General features: G+C 41.9%; 5 protein-coding genes across 13 annotated transcripts; 3 read left to right on the top strand and 2 right to left on the bottom strand.

The window, feature by feature from the left end:
• Positions 1-790: 790 nt before the first annotated feature.
• LOC103984755 (glycine-rich protein DOT1-like) lies at positions 791-1722 on the bottom strand. Its single transcript, XM_009402316.3, has one exon. The coding sequence runs from the start codon at positions 1514-1516 to the stop codon at positions 1007-1009; it is 510 nt and encodes a 169-aa protein (XP_009400591.2). The 5' UTR covers positions 1517-1722; the 3' UTR covers positions 791-1006.
• Positions 1723-3339: 1617 nt separating this feature from the next.
• LOC103984756 (ethylene-responsive transcription factor 2-like) lies at positions 3340-4812 on the bottom strand. The gene is made up of 2 exons (XM_065107330.1): positions 4440-4812; positions 3340-4334 (listed from the first exon to the last, which is right to left on the bottom strand). Exons 1-2 carry the CDS (start codon positions 4607-4609, stop codon positions 3599-3601), a joined length of 906 nt encoding a protein of 301 aa, XP_064963402.1. The 5' UTR covers positions 4610-4812; the 3' UTR covers positions 3340-3598.
• Positions 4813-5396: 584 nt separating this feature from the next.
• LOC135612369 (ethylene-responsive transcription factor 5-like) lies at positions 5397-6565 on the top strand. The gene has a single exon (XM_065108569.1). It carries the CDS (start codon positions 5561-5563, stop codon positions 6224-6226), a length of 666 nt encoding a protein of 221 aa, XP_064964641.1. The 5' UTR covers positions 5397-5560; the 3' UTR covers positions 6227-6565.
• A 1688-nt stretch (positions 6566-8253) lies between these two features.
• LOC103984467 (deSI-like protein At4g17486) lies at positions 8254-11386 on the top strand. 6 transcript variants are annotated; one of them, XM_018826729.2, is made up of 4 exons: positions 8254-8565; positions 9641-9928; positions 10011-10091; positions 11051-11386. In XM_018826729.2, exons 1-4 carry the CDS (start codon positions 8412-8414, stop codon positions 11188-11190), a joined length of 663 nt encoding a protein of 220 aa, XP_018682274.2. In that variant the 5' UTR covers positions 8254-8411; the 3' UTR covers positions 11191-11386. The 6 variants fall into 6 exon arrangements, with proteins under 6 accessions (XP_018682274.2, XP_018682273.2, XP_064964640.1 ...); XM_018826728.2 differs by having other exon boundaries at positions 10005-10091; XM_009401965.3 differs by having other exon boundaries at positions 8260-8565; positions 11048-11386.
• A 503-nt stretch (positions 11387-11889) lies between these two features.
• LOC103984468 (transcription factor-like protein DPB) lies at positions 11890-21416 on the top strand. 4 transcript variants are annotated; one of them, XM_018826727.2, is made up of 9 exons: positions 11890-12617; positions 13734-13813; positions 14019-14062; positions 17652-17723; positions 17806-17946; positions 18063-18131; positions 19987-20085; positions 20666-20736; positions 20994-21416. In XM_018826727.2, the coding sequence occupies exons 1-9, from the start codon at positions 12379-12381 to the stop codon at positions 21226-21228; spliced, it is 1050 nt and encodes a 349-aa protein (XP_018682272.2). In that variant the 5' UTR covers positions 11890-12378; the 3' UTR covers positions 21229-21416. The 4 variants fall into 4 exon arrangements, with proteins under 4 accessions (XP_018682272.2, XP_009400243.2, XP_009400241.2 ...); XM_009401968.3 differs by having other exon boundaries at positions 11893-12617; positions 17652-17714; XM_009401966.3 differs by having other exon boundaries at positions 11894-12617; positions 17800-17946.
• The last annotated feature ends 824 nt before the right edge of the window (positions 21417-22240 follow it).

The following is a 22240-nucleotide window of genomic DNA, read 5'->3' as shown; positions in this document are numbered from 1 at the left end:
AGTTCCTCGCGACTCAACGATGTCATCGTTTGCTGAAACATTAAAATTATTATTTTTATTTATTATTTATATTTTTATTGATAAAATCAATAACTAAATAAATAAATTTTATAATTATAGGGATGTTAATATAAGTATTTAAAATACAGAGATCGAAATACTAAAGGTAACTAACTACATGATAATATATAATAAGTCTAACTTAGTTATAAATTAGTTGGAGATGGAAATATCGAAGATAAATAACTATATGAGATAATATATAATTAGCCCAAATTAATTGTTCGTTAGAAGAGTTACATATGTAAATAGAGAGAGAGAGAGAGAAGAGAGATGCATATGCATCTACGCGTGCATTATTTATACTTTAACGTGCTAGCTTATTAGAAAATTGCCTCGTTCTTAGAATGACTCGATATATCTATTTCTTATAAACAAGAAAAGTCTTTAATTACAACATCTTTGTCATTCATACAAGACATGTGCCTTGCACCATTTGGATGTGAATATATTAATTTTGAGCCGTGCCAATGCTTAAAATGAGATATGAGACGGATTCTATCACTTCAAGTCTAACAGTACTCTCCCAAAATAATTTGCTGTAACATTATACCAAGTATTATGCAATACTTTCTAGCTTGTTAACATTTATCCTGAAGAATTGTCTTTTGTGAGGTTGTGCTTTTGTAATCTGAGTGATTAAGATACATAAAATAATTAGAATAGATTCTAATTAGCATGTTTTTTTCTGGGTTTGTGGACCAATCATTAATTAAGTGGCTCTCACAAGTCAACAACAAATGAGATGGCGTTGACTTGCTCCTCTACTAACAACAACATGTCTTCACATCTAGACATCATGCTTCTCATTTAACCAACCTTCTTTCCTCCCACTTTGCTTATTGTTAGTGCATGTTGCTATCTCCATCGGAACACACACTGCTGGTCAACACTCAGAGCATCTGATGAAGAAGGAAACGTTCGTGTATTCTCAGGACATGGGTCCCTAACAACAGTTGTGATCCCAGTACTGCGGCGGCCGGCCGCCGCGGAAGCTCCAACCGCCGTCGCTGCCGCCACCGCCTGCACCATAGCCACCACCCTGTCCTCCAGAGCCGGCGCCATAGCCGTACGCTCCTCTCTCCGGCTCGCCCTCGCTGCCGCTGCCGCTGCTGCTGCTGCCGGCGCCGTAGCCGTAGCCGTAGCCGGATGACGATCCTGATCCTGATCCCGATCCAGTCCCGTACCCGAATCCATACCCGGAACCCTCCCCGTTCCCCCCCGGAGTTTGGCTATGGCCGGAGCCATATCCCCACCCCTTCCCGGGGCTGGACCCCCACGCCCAGCTGTAGTCCCAGCTGCCACCGGGCCCGGAGCCGCTGCCGCCACCATGAGCACCACCACCACCCCCGGCGTCGGGGGGCGTGTCCGCGTCGGCTGCACCTTCCATCTTACCCGGGAAGGAGGAAACCGAGAACGGGAAAGCAAGCAGGAAGAAGAGGAAGAGGATGGCCATCTGAAGTTACCTGCTTACTTCCTGTGTGTGCCATGGTGTGGTATTTATAGGTGGATGTGTGAATCCATATGACACCGAATGTTTGGATATTTTGCATGTCGATGTATTCCATCGTCAAACTTCCACCACCGCCACCTTATCAGGTTAGAGATGACGGCAATTCATCTGGCTCTTCCCGTGTTTCTTCCTGATGCTTCTCCGCTCACAGTGTCCGGACGCATCCTGCCTCAGCTAGCCCTGGGATGGGGGAATTGGGGATGGATGTGATCCATATCTTGAGGTGGTGGTGGTGACGCATGCTGCCGCTGTCGCAGTCTCATGAGAAGTGATCCACCAAAAGAGGTGCCGTGTCAGTGCTCGATGCATGCTTGCACATAATGGTGGCAGTCGGGACTTGGAGGCTGATCTTTCTTTGACTCTGTTCGATCGTGGACGTTGACTCCCACTTCCCTCGCTGCCACGTAAGATTTGCATGCTCGATTTGGATAAAGGTGGCAGCCGCAATATTTATCGGATCCGGAGCAAGAGTAACCCGGATCCGAACTGGCCCAACTTGACTGATGGACAACATGGTCTCCACCATTCGGTGTGATAAGAGGTGACGAGGACGGCGACATCGGAGCTCTGCTGCGGTCAAGCCTTCTGTTACAGTGATTGATTTGCTTTCTTCCGCCTCCACAATATCCTGTGCCATAACATGAGAAAACTCTTGAGTCTTCTGTATGGAGCTTCAAAGAAGATCTTAGTATCAAGGTCTGAGGTCACAAAATCCCACACAAGACTTCTGCATGCTTGCCCTTCTCCCTCGTCTTCCTAAACTGGCCATGCTCAGAAAGGGAAGATGAACATGGAACCTGCAGTTCAAGACTTGGGACCATGTCCATCTTCTTTGACCCAAGCTACTTCTGCCCATTGTTCCAGTGCTGACCATGGAATGGAAATCTCATCGAAGCATTGTTCTTTTGCTAGGGTGGGATAGCTGTTACATCCAAGTTGCCAAGTACTACAGTAGCATGAATGGCTACTGCAGAAGCTATAGGTTCCTACCATAAGATGTGGTCTGGATAAGAAAGAAATCTGGTATCTTAGGATGATTATAGGACTATATCTCAGGGTGGGCTCTACTCAGATCTTGAGGCATGGTTGACAAGATTAGTATCTGAAATCTGGTAACTTAGGATGATTATAGGACTATATCTCAGTGTGGGCTCTACTCAGTTCTTGAGGCAGCAGTATTGACAAGATTACTATCTAACTGCCACTTGTAGGCCAAATACTGCACATGCTGCTACTCTCTTAGGAGCTGTTCTAAGGTTACACAGTGTTCAGATCCAAGTGGCTTAAGATAATGTTTCTCCAAATCAGCACAAAAATTTTGAATTGTTTCTGAGCTAGAAAAATCATGATTAAGATGATGAAGTTGTGCGACATCAAAAGCAAAGTTTATGCTGCTATCCTTTGGTCAACAACAATCTCGAGTTGTTTGTGGGCCAGCTGATGTGCCACAGTATCAAAATCGAAGCCTTTCACTAACTCACTTGGGAAGAGAGGAGAGGAAAGCACACAGGCCAGAGCTGGTGGCATGTCATCTCTTTACCATATCCAACATGCTGGTTCTTGTCTTGGTATGCTGGAATCCATTTGTTGCATGGGCGGATCTGATCAGTGGCCAGGGGAGCTCTTGTCCCCCGGCTTCTCTGAACTTTGGATCGCATATCCGCCACTTGTTGGATGTTACTTAACAGAACAAAGGGAACATAGATAAGATCACAATGCTATTTACTGGTATTAAGATCAAACATGATGACACTAAAAATCTAAAATCGATGAACAAAGATGGTTGATTTGCTATAATGTTTTTGCACGGAAAAAGAGAAAGAAAGAACAATGAACAGCAAATCAAACACAGCCATCAACTCATGGCATTCGCGTTTATTCTACTTCGCAAAGAACACATTTCCACGAGGCTTCATCCACACATCCTTCTACTATTGCCATCTTCTTAGCTCACCAAGAGATTGCCGACATGTGCCTTAACTGATACCGGAACCGAACCGAGGGACGAAGCTGGAGAAGACGACGTTATGATGGCCGCCGCCGCCCCTTTCTTCCTCCTCTTGGACGAGGTCTTTTCTGAGGGAGAGTTATCAGGAGAGGAGGAGTGATAGAGTCCGGCGCGGCCTCCGCCGACCCGACCCGCAGTGGGTAGTTGAGCAGCGCGCGGGAGCCGCGCATCCTGAAGGCGGCGCGGTCGTAGGCGAGGGCGGCGTCCTCCGCGGAGCCGAACGTCCCCAGCCACACCCTGGCCCCGTTCCTGGCCGGGTCCCGTATCTCCGCCGCGAACTTCCCCCACGGCCGCCGCCGCACCCCCCGGTACTGCCTCCCCGGAGCCGGCGCCGCACTCACCGCCAGGGTCTCGCCAACAGTGACGGGTACGGCCGAAGAGGGCGTCCATCCGTGGCGGAAGGCGTCGGCGAGGGCGTCGTAGACGACCATATCGTCAGGGTCGTCGAGGCGGAAGGGGAGGCCGTCGGACCACTGGTCGGCGACGAGGCGTCCAAAGCTGCAGCTCCGGTGGCAGGCCGGCGCGGGGTAGCAGGAGTGGTAGGGGCCAGGTTCGGGGTCGCCGGGTAGATGGCGGCGGATGGAGTCTAGGAGGGCGAGCTCGGCCTCGGGGCTACACATCTGGGCGCGCGTGGTCGCAGGCGAGACTTCCTCTGCTTTCTGGTGTTGGGATGTGGCGGGAGCCGGAGATGGCTTTACAGAGCGAAAGAAGAGACGTTGTTCAAAAAATTCATATGGTGAATTCAAGCATATGCTGTCATGATAATAACATATATTACGTTAAATCGTTTGGGTAACAAATGATGGGCTTAAAATATGATGAAGATGAAGAGAGAGTAGGAAAGTGGATATTTACAACCTTGGTCTTATCCAAAATGGCTTTTTCCTCTCGAATTGGGTGGACACTCTCGCGCATGGGGGATTGGAGATCTCAATCTGAGGTAGTAGGAGCCAAACGATAGTATTCTTGTCGACAGTCTGCAAGTTGCATAGGTGAGTAGCCCTGTGGGTACTATGGACCATGGACATGAAACAAGGAAGGAAGATGATGGAAGAGAGAACAATGGGGAAATGATAGAACTATGGGATCATTTAGGCAATAAGATGAAGGATTAGCAAACACGATGGCGAGTCCGCACGGTGGTTGCGATGCAGAGATGATGAGTCTGACCCGGCGACGAGTCAAGCCCTCCTCATCGTCTCTCGACTCGGCCACCGTCAAACGTCGCCGCAGGTATGAAGCGGAGGAGACGAAAGCTTTGACGGCTCTCTTAGCTCGATGCAGTTAAATTGAATGCGCCGAACCAAATCCATTGACTACGTTGAAGCAGTGAGATTTCGTGGGCACTCATTTATTGTTGTGAAGATCAACAAAGTCAACCGTGTTGTGAACGCATACACTTCAATTGTGCAGTCGGTGGAGTAAATGGAAAGTGTATGTGAACGCATGCTCTTCAAACGTTGCATGATTGAGGAGAACCCATGCAAACATAGTGGGGTTGCTTAGAATAACAATTAGTTGCTGCCAAATTAATTTAATTTCCCCTATTTTATAAATAATTTTCAGTTGCTTAGAATAATAATAAATTGCTGCCAAATTAATTTAATTTCCCCTATTTTATAAATAATTTTCAGTTGCGTATCGGAATTATATTTTCTTTTTTGATCAATTTGGTACGACTTCGGCCGCGACTGGAGGACGTGGCGGCGGGCGTTCGATGGGCGCGCAGACGTCGCCTTAGCGTACCTTTTCGATTCGCACTTCGCTTTCCCGGCGTCGACACGACATTGTATGAGACCGAGCAACGACCCCTGCCACTCCGAATCCACGGATGGACTCCCGCCGTGCGGCTTCGAGGAAGCACCATGGCCTTGTAATTGGCGATCTATAAGTAACGACGACGACTGCTCTTCCACCCACCTATCTTCCACCGCCATCACCAGCCTCTCGCTCTTGTCTTCTCATCCTCTATCCGACTCATGGCGGCGTCGAACGGCCGCGGCAGGGACCCCACCCTCGACCTCATCCGCGACCACCTCCTCGCCGACCTCCCGCCCACTCCCCCGTCATCCGTCCTGCCCCCGCCGATCCCCTTCGCCCGACCTTCCCTCACCGTCGCCCTCCCCCTCGCGCGCCCGCTCGACTGGGCTGATGTGCCGCCCACGGCGAACCGGGGCGACGGGAGGCGGTACCGCGGGGTCCGGCGGCGGCCGTGGGGCAAGTTCGCGGCGGAGATCCGCGATCCCAACCGTCGGGGGTCCAGGGTCTGGCTCGGGACCTTCGACACCGCCGTGGACGCCGCCCGGGCGTACGACCGCGCTGCCTACCGGATGCGCGGCCGCAAGGCCATCCTCAACTTCCCCAACGATGTCGGGTGCTCCGGCCGCTGGGCCACCGCTCCTCCTGCGCCGCCTGAGGCCGGAAAGAGAAAGAGAGAGGCGGCGGTACCGGCGAGAGGGATCAAGAAGGAGAGCTCGCCGGAGTCTGAGGTTGTGGAGCCAGGGTGCGTCCCCTTGTCGCCGTCGAGCTGGAGCAGCGTGTGGGACGGCGAGGAGGCGGACACGGAGGGGCTGTTCAACGTGCCGCCGCTGTCGCCGCTATCTCCGCATCCACCACTGGGGTTCGCGCAGCTCCTGGTGATCTGAGAGTTGACCGGTCAAACGCTGCGATGCTTCACGTTGCTTGGGAGCGGGAAAGAAGACGTACAAAGAGAGAGTAATCAAAGGAGAACAAAACGATACATAGCATGGTCTGACAAGGATGTAAACATAAGCATGCTTGTCGAGGTATCACGGCAGGTTACATAGTGTTGTTGTTCTTGTGTACATCATCTACTACTGTAGCTCGGAGGATACATGAAAAATGTTAGATTGGAATCCATTATTCATTTTCCTATACGCCATGCACAGTTTCATCTTAAAATACACTCAAATGGAATTATGCTTGTGGTAGTATTCTATTTCTAATTTGCTTTTCATTTTTTCCTTCTTTTGGTTGATTGAAACCAGCTATTATCTTGGTGAATGAGAGATTTGAGAGCTTGATGTCCAAATTTTGATTCGAAATTTGAGTATGAGGATATCTAAATTCTGTATCCAACTCCAATCCAACCAAAATGTTAAGATTGAATTCACATGTTGAATCCACAAGCTCATTGGTTTCATATCTGGATTCTTCACAAGAAAGTCTGAAGGATGTGTATGAGTGAGACACACCATGTTTCCCTCATAAACAGATGCAAATAGCTCAAATGGCAACTTGTATTCTTTTCTTGAAGGAACCCCTTTGATTTCTCTACAGTAACAAGTAGCTCATCTGTTTGCTGCAAGAGCAATGCATTCATATTCTACCTGCTCCTAGCTCCTGCACTGACCATGCCATGATGCCACCTAAAGAGAGCGGGTTGATAACACTGAGTTCCCTTTTCTTCATTGTGGAAATATATATATATATATATCTCCTCAGAGTTAATGCAGTAGCCTTTAGAATTCTTTCACTAGAGTCTGAAGATTAAGTGGTTGCATTGGAGCCACAGTCTGTAGGATTTGACTTGTTCCCATAGATCCAATATCCCACTGTCTCCTTTCCCTTGTCTTCATCCTCTCCCAACTGCCTCATAAAGGAAGCTAGCTGATGGCAGCAAAGTATGGCATGAAATCATAATGGAGAAGAGAACAACAAAAAGGCACAGATGCTTTGACTGTTCTATTTCTAGATTACGCGATGGGGAGGAGGATGTCAAGGCTTTCGATTCAATCTGTGAACAAGAAAACGCAACTGTATATTATTATTATTTTCTTAAAGCCTGAGAAGGAGGTGACTTTTTCAGCAAAAACTACAGAATATGAAATATATTAGATTCATGAATCTGTAGTGTCACTATATATATTATATGCTAACTTTGACAATGTTATTTAGCAATAGTTGACCATTGCTGTCATCCCACACAGCAACGAGAAAAGTGTTTTCTTTGTGCGTGTGAAGCACTCTGATAATTTTTTATCTTAGGATAAACACACTCCAAATCAACATATTATAAAGAGGAAAAAACGAAATGGAATTGAACTGAAACAAAGGATTTGAGTTTGGTCGCATTGGGACTGTCCTCAGCCAGACCGCTTGATGGACTCGGTCCGATCCATCCTGCACGGCCATGCGTTAGGCCCGGGTGCCAATCCGAACCAGACCCTCGGTTCGGTCCGGCGTGACACGGAGCCTGCGGCGCGGGCGGGTCGAACCGGCGGCCAGGAGGCCCTGCAAGGTCGAGAGGTCAGGGCTGATGCGGCTCGGCTCGGCCCGATGTAACACATTGATTAGATGAGTTTTAGGGTGATCGTAAGAGTACTCGGTGGGTTTAGTTAGATTCTACGAGTGGGTCCCGCAGCGTGAACGGTCCACGTGGGAGAATACGATCCATCGTCCCTCGGTCTGATCGCGGTGCCATCGAATCCTTTAATCCGCCGAAATCCGATTCCGTGGGAGCCCGGCCGGACGAAGTGAAAGTGTCCCCTGTCTCACCCGAGGCAGGGAACAGAGTTCTGCTTCTTTAGATCATCTATCGCCACGTTGGAACCATAGTTGTTGCAATGAGACAGGGTGAAAGGCTGTTCCCTGCGATTATCGCGCCAGGGGATCAAGGCAGGGAACGTTGGAACCCAGTTCGGACCCCTTTCCTCTCCCATCTCCTCCTCCTCCTTGTTGTCCAATCCAACCCGGAAGCGTCTCTCTCTCTCTCTCTAATTTCGTGGTTCTGGGAACCGGGACGTCGAATTGAGGCGTCGAAGATGTGGAATTAGGGTTCCTAATGTTGGTTTGCCGAGTCGGATAAACATGCTGTCAGGATCTCCTTCCGAGAAGGGTCTGCGCAACGGGGGCAGAGACGGGTGCGGGAGGACGCATCTCTACTTGAATGTTTATGATCTCACACCGATAAACAAATACCTGTACTGGTTTGGGCTCGGAGTCTTCCACTCTGGGATCGAAGGTGCGTCATCATCCTCGCAAGATCTCGTCGGAGTTTAGGAATTAGGACATAATTCGGTTCGATTCATTTCTTTCATCGTTTAATTCATGCAACGCCAATTGTACAAATATTTCCTGCTTCCCTGTCGCGCTGTGAATCTTTGCGACTCTGCTAAATTGACCTAGAAGTACTTCCTGGTTATAAAATATGTTCGATTAATGCTGTTTTAGCAAACAAAGATATTTGATGAATGTCAAAGGAAAGAAGCATTCATCACACAGTTGCTTATTCTTTAGTTTCAACAATTTTCTAGGGAGATCCTAATAAGTATTCATCACAAAGCTTTGGATCAAAAGCTTTTTTTGATACAAAGTAAATGCATAGCTTAACTATTATCTAAGTAATTAGGAACCATGAAATTGTTTAGTTGGTTTACTGTCCCTAAGAAAAATTATCAAATCTATCAATTTGTAGGAATTGATATTTATGTTCTCGTTGAAAAATTGGGCCTTGGTTGACTTGGACATCTGATCTGCCTATCAAGTTGGTTCGTTAGTGCTCTTTTGCTCAACGATCACTGCAAATTCTTTCCAAGTCCACCGTAATTATTTCTGGTGTTTTTACTGCCATTTGTTTGGAACTCCGAGCAAACCTTGTGCTTTTGTTACTTTGTTGAATACAATCTTAGTGCAATCATCTTGGTACCAATATGCTCTATTTGTTCCCTATCTCGGTTTCTTCTCTATCCCTCATGTTATACATGGTACTCTTTTGGTTTTATAATGGCATCTAGTCAGGTATGGACTCGTAATTTAATAGAATTCTGTCTATATTTTTGAACTAACCTATTTGACCCTTGTATTAATTAATCAGTATGGTGGATACTATAGTTCCGAATTTTTCTTGATGGTAAAAGTTCTAATAAACAAGTTCTAATAACCTATTTGACCCTTGTATTAATTAATCAGTATGGTGGATACTATAGTATGGTGGATACTATATCTTCCTGTAAGTCCTGCTTGATATTGTCTCATAGCATGTTGGTTTAATCCTGCTCTTTGTTTCCATAGCTTGCTCATTATACTTTTGCATGTAGTTCATGGACAGGAGTATGGATTTGGAGCACATGATTACCCGTCTAGCGGAGTATTTGAGGTGGAACCGAAAAGCTGTCCTGGTTTTATCTTCAGACGTTCTGTGTGGCTGGGTACCACTGATATGTCTCGCTCAGAGTTCCGCATACTTATTGAAGACCTTGCGGGGAAATATCATGGTGACACCTACAATTTGATCATAAAAAACTGCAATCATTTCACAGATGAAGTTTGCATGCATTTGACCGGAAAGTCTATTCCTGGATGGGTGAATAGACTTGCCAGATTAGGTTAGTATCTATTTCAAAACATTCTCCCTGGTTCCATGGAAATATGTAGGTATTGATTCATTTGGGGATTGGGAAGTTTCAGGATCATTCTTTCGCTGTATTATCCCAGAAAATATTCGTGTTTCAGCAGTCGGACAATTACCAACTCATCCAACTTGTTTTGGTGAGTTTGAATCATTGCGTGTTTCGTAGTTTGGTTTTCTTTGTTGTTGCAACTATTTATGCAATAATCATCAAGTCCTTATGACCAGTCTGAGAATGGGGCAATTTCAATACACAAAATAGCAAAAAAAAAGTTCAAGAGAACAAAAATAATATGTTAGTCTATTAGGGTCTTTCAAATACACTAATCTTTCAAAAAAGTTTGCAGTGATTAACTATTCATTTATATTACTTGTACTTTTTTATTACCAACTGGTGCCACCTAAATGTTGGCTCAGAATGATCTCATTTTAAGTTTTTGAGGTAAATATCTTATGTTTCTCATTACTTTAAGGTAGATTCATCTTGTGGATATGAATGATATAAACTTCTGAAGATTTTGACATATAAATTCAATTAAGTATTCTTTTTTATAGTCTGACCATAGAGAATAATTTTTATTGCAAAACAAAGAACTTGAACTTACTTATTTGGTCATTCTTATTTCTTGGACATGCTGTCCATGACTGCTAAACATTCTCATGTGCCAAACACCTCACTCTGACCTACAAACGAAAAACAAAGGCTTTTTTTTTTTCAATGCTGGTACTTTGAAACAGCCATGTTTGAACACTTTTGATTTGGTTTTCCGTACCTTAAGAAGCATAAAGTTATGAACTTAAGACTAACAACTAGAAACATTCTAGTGAAGTACAATTCCAGATTTACATATTGTTCTTTTTCTTCTCTGTATCATTCCACTGTTTTACTATTTTTCAAGTTTCATCTGTGTTAATTTAATGTGTCATAATGCAAGAAAGACTGAATTAATAGTTTTACTCAGAAATACCAACTAAAGCAATGTCCTTGAAATTTATGTTTCATGTGGGGTGCATGGATCAAATTGAAATTAGCTTTCTTTTTCCATGTAGTATTATCAACTATCACTTTTCTAAAAAAGACTATATTATATTTCAGAAGATGAGTTCGATTCATTTTCTTCGTCATCAATTGAGGACAGTGATGAGGAAGATGCAGATCATCACCTCGTAAAGCGACCAAACATTGAGTTTGTGCATTCAAGTGATGAGCCATTGAGGCTTGCGAGGGATGTCATGTGACTTTTTTGCCTGCTTCCTTGTCTTTGCATCTGTTTCTAATTTAACCATCAGTTTTACATGTAAAAAATTGTTTGTAATCAATCTTCTTTGTGACTCATGTTACAAAGTATTCACATCTACCGTGTTCTATTGTATTCTTTTCAAATATATGAAGCATGGATGCCTTGTCTGGCCTTCTGCGGCTTCTTCTTCATCATCTCATGTAGAGTTACTGTCAATACTCTTTCAGTGTCATGTTTTGCTTCCTCAGTGTCAATATGTGGTTTATGTTTCTTATTAGATAATCTATACAAGTTTTATCTAACTATTTGACAATTACCTGAACACACATCAATAATCTTTTTTGATAAATTGTTGTACAAATTTATTCCAGTTTTCCTTTTTTTTTAGGTTTTGGGTTGCTTCAAATAGATTGAACAGGATTATCTTGACATAGTTGGAATATATTGTAACTTTCCAAGTAAGAACAGCAAGTGGCTTATGAATATTTTTGACTAGTAGGCTATTCTTCAGCTATATGTCCATCCATTCAGTAATAAGAAACATGAATAAGATGTTAACTAAATATAACAAAGAAAAATCACAAAAATAAATTTTCTCGCTTTTCTTCCATTTTTCCTTTATATGTTAAAGCATGAAAAGTCCAAGAAAATAGATTGGGAGCAATATACATTAGTATTAACTTAAACGATTTTATATTAGGGGAATAAATGGACAGTATTAACCTAACTGAGATCTTGACCGAGCTCTGGTTCGGTCAAACTCGGTATGCATACGGTTTAGGCCCGAGGCAACTCGTTCCTTGACAAGCTGTCCCCTGTTTGCGAACATCCCACCAAAAGACGCTTATCCTAATGATACCCTTATCCAATCCTGCACTTCCGACCATTACATGATCTCGACTGTTCATTTTGAGATTGGGATATAGGCGTGTCAGGGTTAAGAGACCGTTTATTCTGGTTGCCACTCGAATGCTCCACGTGTCAGTCAAAAGATGTTAATAACCCGCTCGCGGTAGCATCACCACCGGTGCGCGACCTTTCGGAAACAGCCTCCCACCCGGGCATAAGCATACAACGCCCCCATCTTTTTCGATCTTCCCCTGTCTGGTTGTTAGGGTTTCTCCCGCTTTGTCCATCCGTTCCCCGAACCCCTCCCGCGATCTCCTGCTCGCCTGCGATCGCGGAGATGGACGAGGGGAGCAAGAGGACGGCGAACTTCCGCATGGCCCCCTCCGGCGGCCGCTCCTCCCTGGGTGCGCCAGCCTTCTCCGGCGGTCACTCGGCCTCCACCAGCGGCAGTGCGGGTTCGCCTTCCAGCCGGAGTGAGCCGACGGAGACGAATCCCGCCAGTGAGAGCGCCTTGGTCAGGCTGAACCACCTCGATATCCATGGGGGCGACGAGGGAACGCCCGTGGGGGCCGTCAGGTGAGGGGCCAATTTCGTTTTTAATTCGTTGTTCCTGCTTGGAATTGTTTGTGTTGACGAACAGTTTTGTCGGATTAGTGGGTTGGAGTAATGAGAGATCATGATGCGGCGGTTAGGGGCGTGGCGGTTGACTGCATATCGTGCGAGTTTTATCTGGTTGGGGTCTAAAATTATGCTTGATTGATATGATTCTACATGAGTGTGCTCATCCCTATCGTATAAAAATACCATGTATTCTTTTTGTATCCATTTATGCATTTTGCATTAGGAGATTAGACGGAACACAATGTCCATTTGCTTTGATACTAGAGAAGATTGTGGATGTGAAGATCTCAGATGTCTAGGACTTAGTTTCTTTATTTGGAATAGAGTGTCTGAAACAAGAGTCTTGAGGTTTGTTATTTAAAATTTTGCCTTTTCTTATTAAAACACTTTGGTATCCTTCATGAAAGAATGTTGTTGTTCTATGAAGAATGGACAGTTCAAAATGCTCGCAATGTCCTCGTCCTGCCCGAGTTAGACAACGACAGTTGTTAGACACTTTCCAACATGTGTCAGATAATTCAGAACATATTTGTGTTCTTTGACCATGTACACTTATATATGTTGATGTACAATATATATGCAAGACAACCAACCATTGATGTAAGGTTTCAAAATCTGTTAATATTTGGAACATGGAAGTTTAGACTTTTGGCTTACTCCTTCAAGTCATATGTATGTTTTGAAGTACAATGTTGAACATTTGCTACTTATGTGAATGGTTGTTTTCCTTCTTCTATGTTTCACATATGATGATCATATATTGCTTATATCATGCAAAACATGAAATCAAACTAACCTATGAGAATATGCATGTATTAATTGCAATGTATTTTCCCTATCATGCCTTATATAAGATTTGCAGTATTGGCATGTCCATCCTATGTCTATGTTTATGCTTCCTAGATGTTGTTAGAAGACAACGAGTTATCTGAACTATGCCCTCATGGATTCACAATAGCTGTTACAAATTGATAATTATAGTAGACCTGTTAACATGAGCATGGAATTATCATAAGAAAATTTGTTTCCTTGTGATTACCAATGAGTTTGATGATATAATGATTCAAACAGTGGTAAAAAGAAAAAGAGGGGTGCACGAGCGGTTGGAGGTGATAAAAGTGGTAGGGGACTCCGACAGTTTAGCATGAAAGGTAAATGGAAATCCTTACTCTATATACTTAATATCTATTCTTTTCCTAATTCAATCTCAAGAAGATGATATGAAATGAGTGTTGAAACTTTGGGATACCTTACGAGTGATGTTGTGTTGTTCTTAGTATTTGTTGATGTGAAATGAGTTTGTGTTTGCTTTTATTTATTTATTTATATTGAAACTATGCCCTTTGATCTATTTAGTTTGTGAGAAGGTGGAAAGCAAGGGAAGAACCACTTATAATGAGGTATAAGTTATTTCATTATTTAATGAAAGCTCATTGAGTATAAGTTATTTTATTTTTCAAGTTCAATTAGTTATTTTAATTGATAAATAAAGATCTTTAATTTACTTAGTTAGACTATTTTATTTTTTGAGTGACAGATGATTGTCCATTGTTGTGAGTTGTTTTTTATTATGTTAAATAGCTTGAGGTTTTTGTGGATTAAGCCATAGATAAAATTTTAAATAAGGTAGATTTTGGATGTAGAGACACTTCTTGGAGTTCACACAAAAAACAAATGTGTTATCTCATTATAGGTATTTGTTTATCGATCAGCATGACTAATTAAACTTAAAAAAATAAAATAATTAATATTCATTGAACTTTCAATAAATAACTTGTACTTTATAATAAGTGTTTCATACATTGCTTTCCACCTTCTCACAGACTACGTTATCAAAGGGTATAGTTTCAATAATTTTGATGAAAAATAAATGGGTTAAAGTTCATTTTAACCCTTGTAGCTTTAGCCATGACCTTTTAAGCCTTTATGGTTTACTTGTGTATAAAATTACCCCTAAATTTTAAAAAATTTAGCATATAAGCCTCTCTCGTCAAGTTTGAGTTAACAGACGTTAGAGTATGCTTACATGGCATGTTGACTTACAATAAATCATTAATATAATGACAAGTGTAATTTAAGTTTAAGAAAAAAAACTGAGACCACCATCAATGGCGGGAGGAGGCGTCATAGTGGAAGCGACCAGCAGCAATAGCATCAAGCTGTTGTTGCCTAGCGTACGCACACAGCCTCTCCTACGTTGATGACGAGTTCAGGAGCTTCCGGTCTTGCCTCAGGTTGATGTGCGTCGACCAGTCCGACACTAGACACGTAGTGGTCTCTTGGTCCTTCTTCCTCCTCATGGGCGTTTTCATCCCTATCGCCTTCCACTTCGTCCTCTCCTGCGCCTCCACTTGCTACTCCTACGATGTGATGTTCCAGTTCTCCCTCACCTCTGCCTCTAGCCTCTCCGACCTTTACTGCTTCGCGGGGGAGGTGGCTTACAAGGTATGGTGGTACTCGTCGGGATCGGAGCGAGTGTCATTCGCAGTGGTGGGCAACACCATGGTGGGTGACATTGTGGCATGCGCCCTGGAGTTGGCAAGTGACATCCGGTAGATCCAGCTCGTCAGCTCCACGGCGTATGCCACCATGTCGCCCACCACCACGAACGACACCCGCTCCGATCTCGACGAGTACCACCATACCTTGTAAGCCACGTCCCCCGCGAAGTATGACATCCCGAAGACGAAGAGCAGGCAGAAGGAGCGGTTAAGTTGGTCTATGTAGCCCTCATGCACCCACTCGCTCTCCTCGACCAGCTTATCGAGGAAGAGGAAGCAACGGATGAAGGCGAAGAGGTAGAGGTAGGAGGGGCCGAGGTGAGGGAGAGCTAGACCACCACGTCATAGGCGGGGTGGGTGGGGGCGTAGGAGAAGACAAAGTAGGAGGCGGTGGGAACGAAGATGCCTAGGAGGAGGAAGAGGGACCAGGAGACCATTGCGTGCCTAGCGTCAGATTGGTCAATGCACATCCACCTGAAGTAGGATCGGATGTTCCTGAGCTCATCGTCAGCGCGGGAGAGACTGTGTGCGTACGACGCCCTGCTAGGCAACAGCGACTTGGTTCTGCTGTTGGTGGTTGTTTCCACGACAATGCCTCCTCCTGCCATTGATGGAGGGCTCAGTTTCTATTTTAAACTTAAATTACATGTGTAATTATATTAATGGTTTATTGTGAGTTAGCATGCCATGTAAGCATACTCTAATGTCTATTAACTTAGACTTGACGGGAGGGATTTATATGTTACTTTTTTTTAAATGTAGGGGTTATTTTAGACATGAGTAAACCATAAGGGCTTAAGAGGTCCATGGCCAAAACCATAGGGGCTAAAATAAACTTCAACCCAAAATAAATAAATAGGTAAATTAAAGCAAGCAACGGTCAAAATTCAGTGAATTAGCAAATACAAACTAATTTCATATCAATAAATACTAAGAACACTACTTCTTTGCTTAGTAATGTGAATTTTATCTCTTTGCTTAATAGAAGTTAATATTAACAATTAAGAGTTATTAATAGCATTAGTTGGAACTGATTTAGTGAAGAAAGTTTTCTGAACTTTATATGTTCTTAATTTTTCTAACTAACTACGAGAAATACAATTTGAAATATTCTACAAGTGAGGGATTATCCATCATTTCATCATAATAAGAATAGAAAAACAAAATGTTGACAACCAACTATCTTAATGATTACCGAAAGAAATAAAAATTTATGGAACTTATTAAGAAATTATCGAGTTTAACAATTATGTCAACTTTATTAAGAAATTATCAACTTTAGGTCATCAAACCTAGGTCACCAGATCACATTTTCATTTTCATTGACAAAGTTAAAGATTTGTAGCCTTAGAAGCGTCACCTAGGATCATATCCACATAGCCAAGGATGCCGATGCAGAACCATTTTTGAGTTGTTGCGCCTTCCTATGTTCCTAGATCATCGTGTCTTGTGCCTCCATCTCCTGGATTGTTGTCTCTAAAACTTCAATCTCCTTTCCGTTCTCCTGGATCACTCTCTCTAAGAACCCTATCGACGGTCATTAGGAGACTATCGATGAAGGTGCAGGGCCATTGGCTCAACGACATCAAGCGTCATCTCAAGGGCAACAGTTTTGGGAAATGATTTTGTGTCTGCATCCTTGGTTGCATGGGAATCATCGCAGCTGTCTTGCTAAAAGAAGGGACCCCATTAGCCACATAAATGTGGCTATAGATCTTCAACTTTCTCAATAAAAACGTAATCTAGTGACCTAAGTATGATGACCTAGGTACTATGCTTCTAGAACACTATTGCTTGAATAACTTATAATTTTTTAGTGAGTTCCATTAGTTTTCTTATAAAAGTTTGTTCCTTTCGGTAATCATTAAAATGGCTAGGCATCAATATTTTATTTATCTGTTTTTCTCATGATGATATAATGGAAAATCTCTTACCTATAGCTTGTAGGATATTTCAACAATTTATTTTTCATATTTTGTTATAAAATTTAAGAACTTTCATTAATATCAAACACAAAAGTCAAAATAATTTCTTCACTAAATCATTTTCAACTAATGCTCATATTATTTCTTCAATTGTTATGTTAGAGAAATAAATTAATCTGTGAAATTTTCGTCTTCGCCACTTACCCTTTGTAAAAAAGGGAAAAAAAAGAGTCGAGGGATTTCAGTCATGCATGGTGGATCAATGTATCTTTGGTTCTGTTCTATCTTGTGATATTAGCTGTATGGGTCTCTTTGGCTCAGATATTGTTTTGGCAAAAGTTGATGTTCTTTGGCACAATCAGGTAGGTGCAGTGCAACTGTTTGCAACTGCTGCCTTTGCTATAGTATTTGATATATGCAGACCTGCCTTTTGATGTGAATGATGGAATAGTGATTATTAGCTACATGCAAATCAGCTTTCTTAGAATGCTTTGCTGAGCTACACTATACTTGTTAAACTTAAATCCTTCAAACCTCATTTTTTTTTTAAACTTCTTTTTCAGGTTGCAGATGAACTTGTAACTGAATTTACTGATCCCAATAATAATCCGGGATCTCAAGATCAGGTAGCTAACGTATGGACTGGCGCATGGAAGATTGTACATTTGGTAGTGTTGTTTAATCTTGCTAAGCATTATGTCATTGGTTCAGCAACAGTATGAAGAGAAAAACATACGGCGGAGGGTATATGATGCACTGAATGTCCTCATGGCAATGGATATTATTTCTAAAGATAAAAAAGAGATACAGTGGAAAGGTTTACCTCGTACTAGTTTAAATGATGTTGAAGAATTGAAGGTTTGCATCTGTCCTGTGATTTTATCTCCTTGGATTCAATTTGGAGTGTTTTCAGCATACGCTGCAGTCTTCTGAAATGGCTTTAAGTCTTCTAATGATGAGTGTATTCATCACAGGCAGAACAGATTGAATTGAAGAATAGGATTGAAAAGAAAACTGCATATTTGCAGGAATTGCAAAATCAAGTAAGATTACCTGTCCACAGTAATATTATTTGTGTTAGGCAATATTTCTGTCTGGAAATTGTGCTTATATCTTCAGATAGTGACCATCAGTAACTGATCTGAAACATGCATCATCTTGGGCCATCATTCTGTATGTACATCTTAGTTGTTTGAGTTTGTTCAGTAGTTGTTTAGAAACAATAAAGAAAATAAATGAACCTCACATTTTGATACCAACAAATCATCCTGTTCAGGGTAAAGTTGGTTTCTTCCATGTACCCCAATGAGTTTGTTCAAGAGTTGCTTAGGGACGGTAAAGAAAATAAATGCACCTCATTTTTTGGTACCCAAAAAATAATATTCCTGTTCATTCAAGAAAGAAAATACAGGTGAGATGATAGGAGCTGAATAAGTGTTAGTAGTTAGTTGATCCATAGTAAACTGAATGAGTGACAAGCTGAATTTATTTTATCAACTAATGATTTGCTGGTTGACTTTTGACAAAACCATTTCGACATGTATCCGAATAATAATATTAATAGATCTGTCCAATAAAAAGAATGTTTAGATTGAAAAAGAAATTTGAAAATGACCTTTTGAGCTTATGGATCAGAACAAAGATCAGCAACCACCAAAGTTGGATTAAAAGTCTGGGACATACTAGAGCAGATTACTGAAAGAGGCCAACTGGCACATGCATTGTCCCCCTTCCTCCACAGCTATTTTGCTACACAATGCAAACAGGAAAAGAGAGGCGAATAAGAAGATTTCAACAAGAGAAGATGTCGATGTTCTTATTACATATAGAAAACAAGCGTAAGAAAGGGTTCTTTTGGCACATCAAAGCTTTTGTGACTGCATGAATGATGACTCATGTAGCAAGAAGTATGAGAACAAGACATTTGGTTGATCTGAACCAGCTACCTGCAGTTCAACCAAGATTACTTACTTTTTAGGAACCTAAAAGAAGAGCAGCTGAGGGCATTAGAGAGCTAGGTAATGGTTGGTATTAATTTGACATGCTCTGATAGGAAGAATCAATGCCAAGCCTGGGAAAGTAACATCTGATGAAAGCTTCCTTATATTGGAAAACTAACAGAAAGTTTGTTGATGACAGCCAACTGATCCCTCTTGTAAAAGATATTATACTAGTTATTTGGCTCTGGATCAACTGGATTACATGCTCTGGAATCTTTGTAGGACAGTGAACCATTAGTTATTGTAATTCTTTATTCATGATTAACCGTCCGACATCCTAATATGTGCTTCCAATTGCTCAGAGATGCTAATATTTTCCGATTGAGTGTAGCTTATTCAGAAATATAGTCCTCCCTGTTTAACGGTATAGATTTTTTTTCCTTATGTTATGGAACCAACAAATTTCTACATTCCATGGTCTAAAGATCAAGCTTCCTGATTCAGAGATTGAGCATCCTGATCTTAAATTCAACACTGGTCTTAATCATCCATAAAACTGCAATAAACTTAAAATATTTAATCCACACCTTCTAGATTCAACCCTCCATTCTGGTTCAGGAGCAGGGAAGTTGAATATAATTAAACATCAAATGAATGACCATAAGACAATAGAGGATTGTGGTCAAAATTTTGGTATGGACCACGACAACAAAGGGAGAAATGGCTCTATTATTGCAACTTCATCCATTATTAATGGTGAAGAAATTTTTTTAGCTTTTCTAAAAAGATCTTTAGGTGGCAAAATTCCTTCTGCCTGGTTTGAGTTGTTATGTCAGTTTGGGAAGTAATTCTAGTGGAAAATTTTTAGAACTTATAATTTCTATGTACTTTTAACTTAGTAATGTCTGAATTGTTTTTTGTTGATTAGGAGAGTTTTTTTTCCCTATCTTTCTCCCAGTTCATAGGTCTCCAAAGTTTGGTCCAACGGAATGAACAGCTACATGGTTCAGAACATGTTCCATCAGGCGGTGTTGCTTTACCTTTTATCTTGGTCCAGGTACAAAATTTTGCAATCCTTTTCCTTGTTGCATATCAGCTTGAGTGGCTAGTGCAACGATATATAAAACACTTGTAGAAATTGAATCATTAATTGGCAAATTGTTTTGATAGATGAATATTTAAATGTTGACATGATAATTTGTGAGCTGATCCGGGTATAACAATTATTGAACTGTTGATTCTGATGTGCTTATACTTGGGACAAAAAACCAGATGGGTCAACTGGCCTATTAAGCTAGCATCTTTTTAGAAGGATGCCAGTATACAACCAAGCAACAGAGGCAAATTGGTGAGCAAGCTTTGTGGATTCCACATACAAAACAGTTTTGATATTTCAATGCTTTAAAAAAGATTTCACTAGAAACAAAACAAAAAGAATGTGTTCTTACTTTAACTAGAGATGTTTTACACAGAGCTCAATAACGGAAAAAGAATGTTGTACTTTTGAACATGAGGATCTAGTATTTGACAAGCACCAGACATTTTCTCTATTTATTTATTGCACGTACAATCAAGGCATAAACTGAGCTAATCTATAATTTGAATTTAATGTTTCTTTTCTGTTGGTTGGGAATCAGACTCGGCCACATGCAACAGTAGAAGTGGAAATTTCAGAAGATATGCAATTGGTGCATTTTGATTTTAACAGGTAACAATATAGGTTTATCTTTTGGAATTTTTCATGGTGTTATTCTTTGTTATTTAGCAGTGATTTTCATGGTCATTCACCTAGATTTCATACGCCTAGATTTTCATGGTCATTCACAAGTTATAAAGAGGAGATCCGCTGATACTCAAGATTTTGCTATATTACCTTATCTTTTCCAATGACTGCGGCATCGACCCGCTGCACACGCCCCACATTCTCTCCTTTACTGACTTTTTGTTTCAAATTATTAAATGCAGCACGCCCTTTGAGCTACACGATGACTCATACGTGCTCAAGGCAATGGGATTCTGTGAAAGAGAGCAGCATGATGGTGCTCTGGAGCCTAGTTCCAGTGGCGGTGACTGTTCTAGCATGATCGGCATGCATCAGTATCATACTTGGCAACCATCAAGGCCGAGTTCCATGGTTAGAATGATAACTTCCCCTCCTAAACCTGGAATCCTAAAAGCACGCGTGAAGAACGAACATTGAGCTGTCCTCCAATGTTGTCTCGGCGTGTTCCTTTTCTCTCCATTGGCCATTTCTTTTCATGTCATTGTGATGTAATTGTGTATTATCTTACGTCGCTCTCTCAATGTAATTGGTTGCAGCAGAGTTCTATAGCAATTTGTATGCACTGGAAATGTTCTTTGTATTTTAATTATTTCATTCTGATTGTATGTTGACTCTTCCCAGTTAGAAAGCTCTCAATCCATATTGTGGCTTCGATTCATTCAAATAAATGTGGCCTTTGACATGGTAACATCGAGTTTAGATCGAGTGTCTTCTTCTTCAGACCATCTCTTGCTAGAAAAAGAGAGTTAATTGTAGAGTATCTCTTATAATTAGATCTTATTAACATCTTGGTCCTAGATTATCATCGATTTTATCGATAAAAATATAAAAATAATGAGTAAAAAAATAATTATAACGTTTCAATTAGTGATGGTGGTAGGTGACGATGTTGTTGGAGTCGTTGATGGTTAGTTACTATGGATGAGCTGCATTTGCGTTGACGTTGATAACTTTCGTCGCTCTGCATCTGCGTCGATATCGATGCAATTGTTGAGTGGCGAAAGGGTTGCTCGACATTTGCATCGATGTCAACGCAATTGTCGAGCAACAAAAAGGTCACTGATGTAGATGCTGAGTGACCATTTTGTCGCTCGAGAATTGCATCAATGCCGACATAGATGTTGAGAGAAGAAAGGGCCGTTCACTATGTTGATATTGATGTAGTTGTCAAGTGGTAAAAGGGTTGCTCATTACATTGGTGTCGACATAATTGCCGAGCAACGAAAGGACAGATCACTACGTTGGTGTTGACATAATTGCTGAGTGACGAAAGGACTGCTCGACATCTGCATTAGCACCGACACAAATGCAGAGCAACGAGGTTGCTCATTACATCGGTGTCGACATAGTTGCCAAGCGACGAAAGGACAGATCACTGCGTTGGTGTTGACACAATTACTAAGCGACGAAAGGGCTGCTCGACATCTGC

This window comes from Musa acuminata, chromosome BXJ2-5 (assembly GCF_036884655.1).
Source record: "Musa acuminata AAA Group cultivar baxijiao chromosome BXJ2-5, Cavendish_Baxijiao_AAA, whole genome shotgun sequence".
Lineage (NCBI taxonomy): Eukaryota > Viridiplantae > Streptophyta > Magnoliopsida > Zingiberales > Musaceae > Musa > Musa acuminata.
Note: the sequence above shows the minus strand (reverse complement) of the source record. Positions and strands in the feature narration are given on the sequence as shown.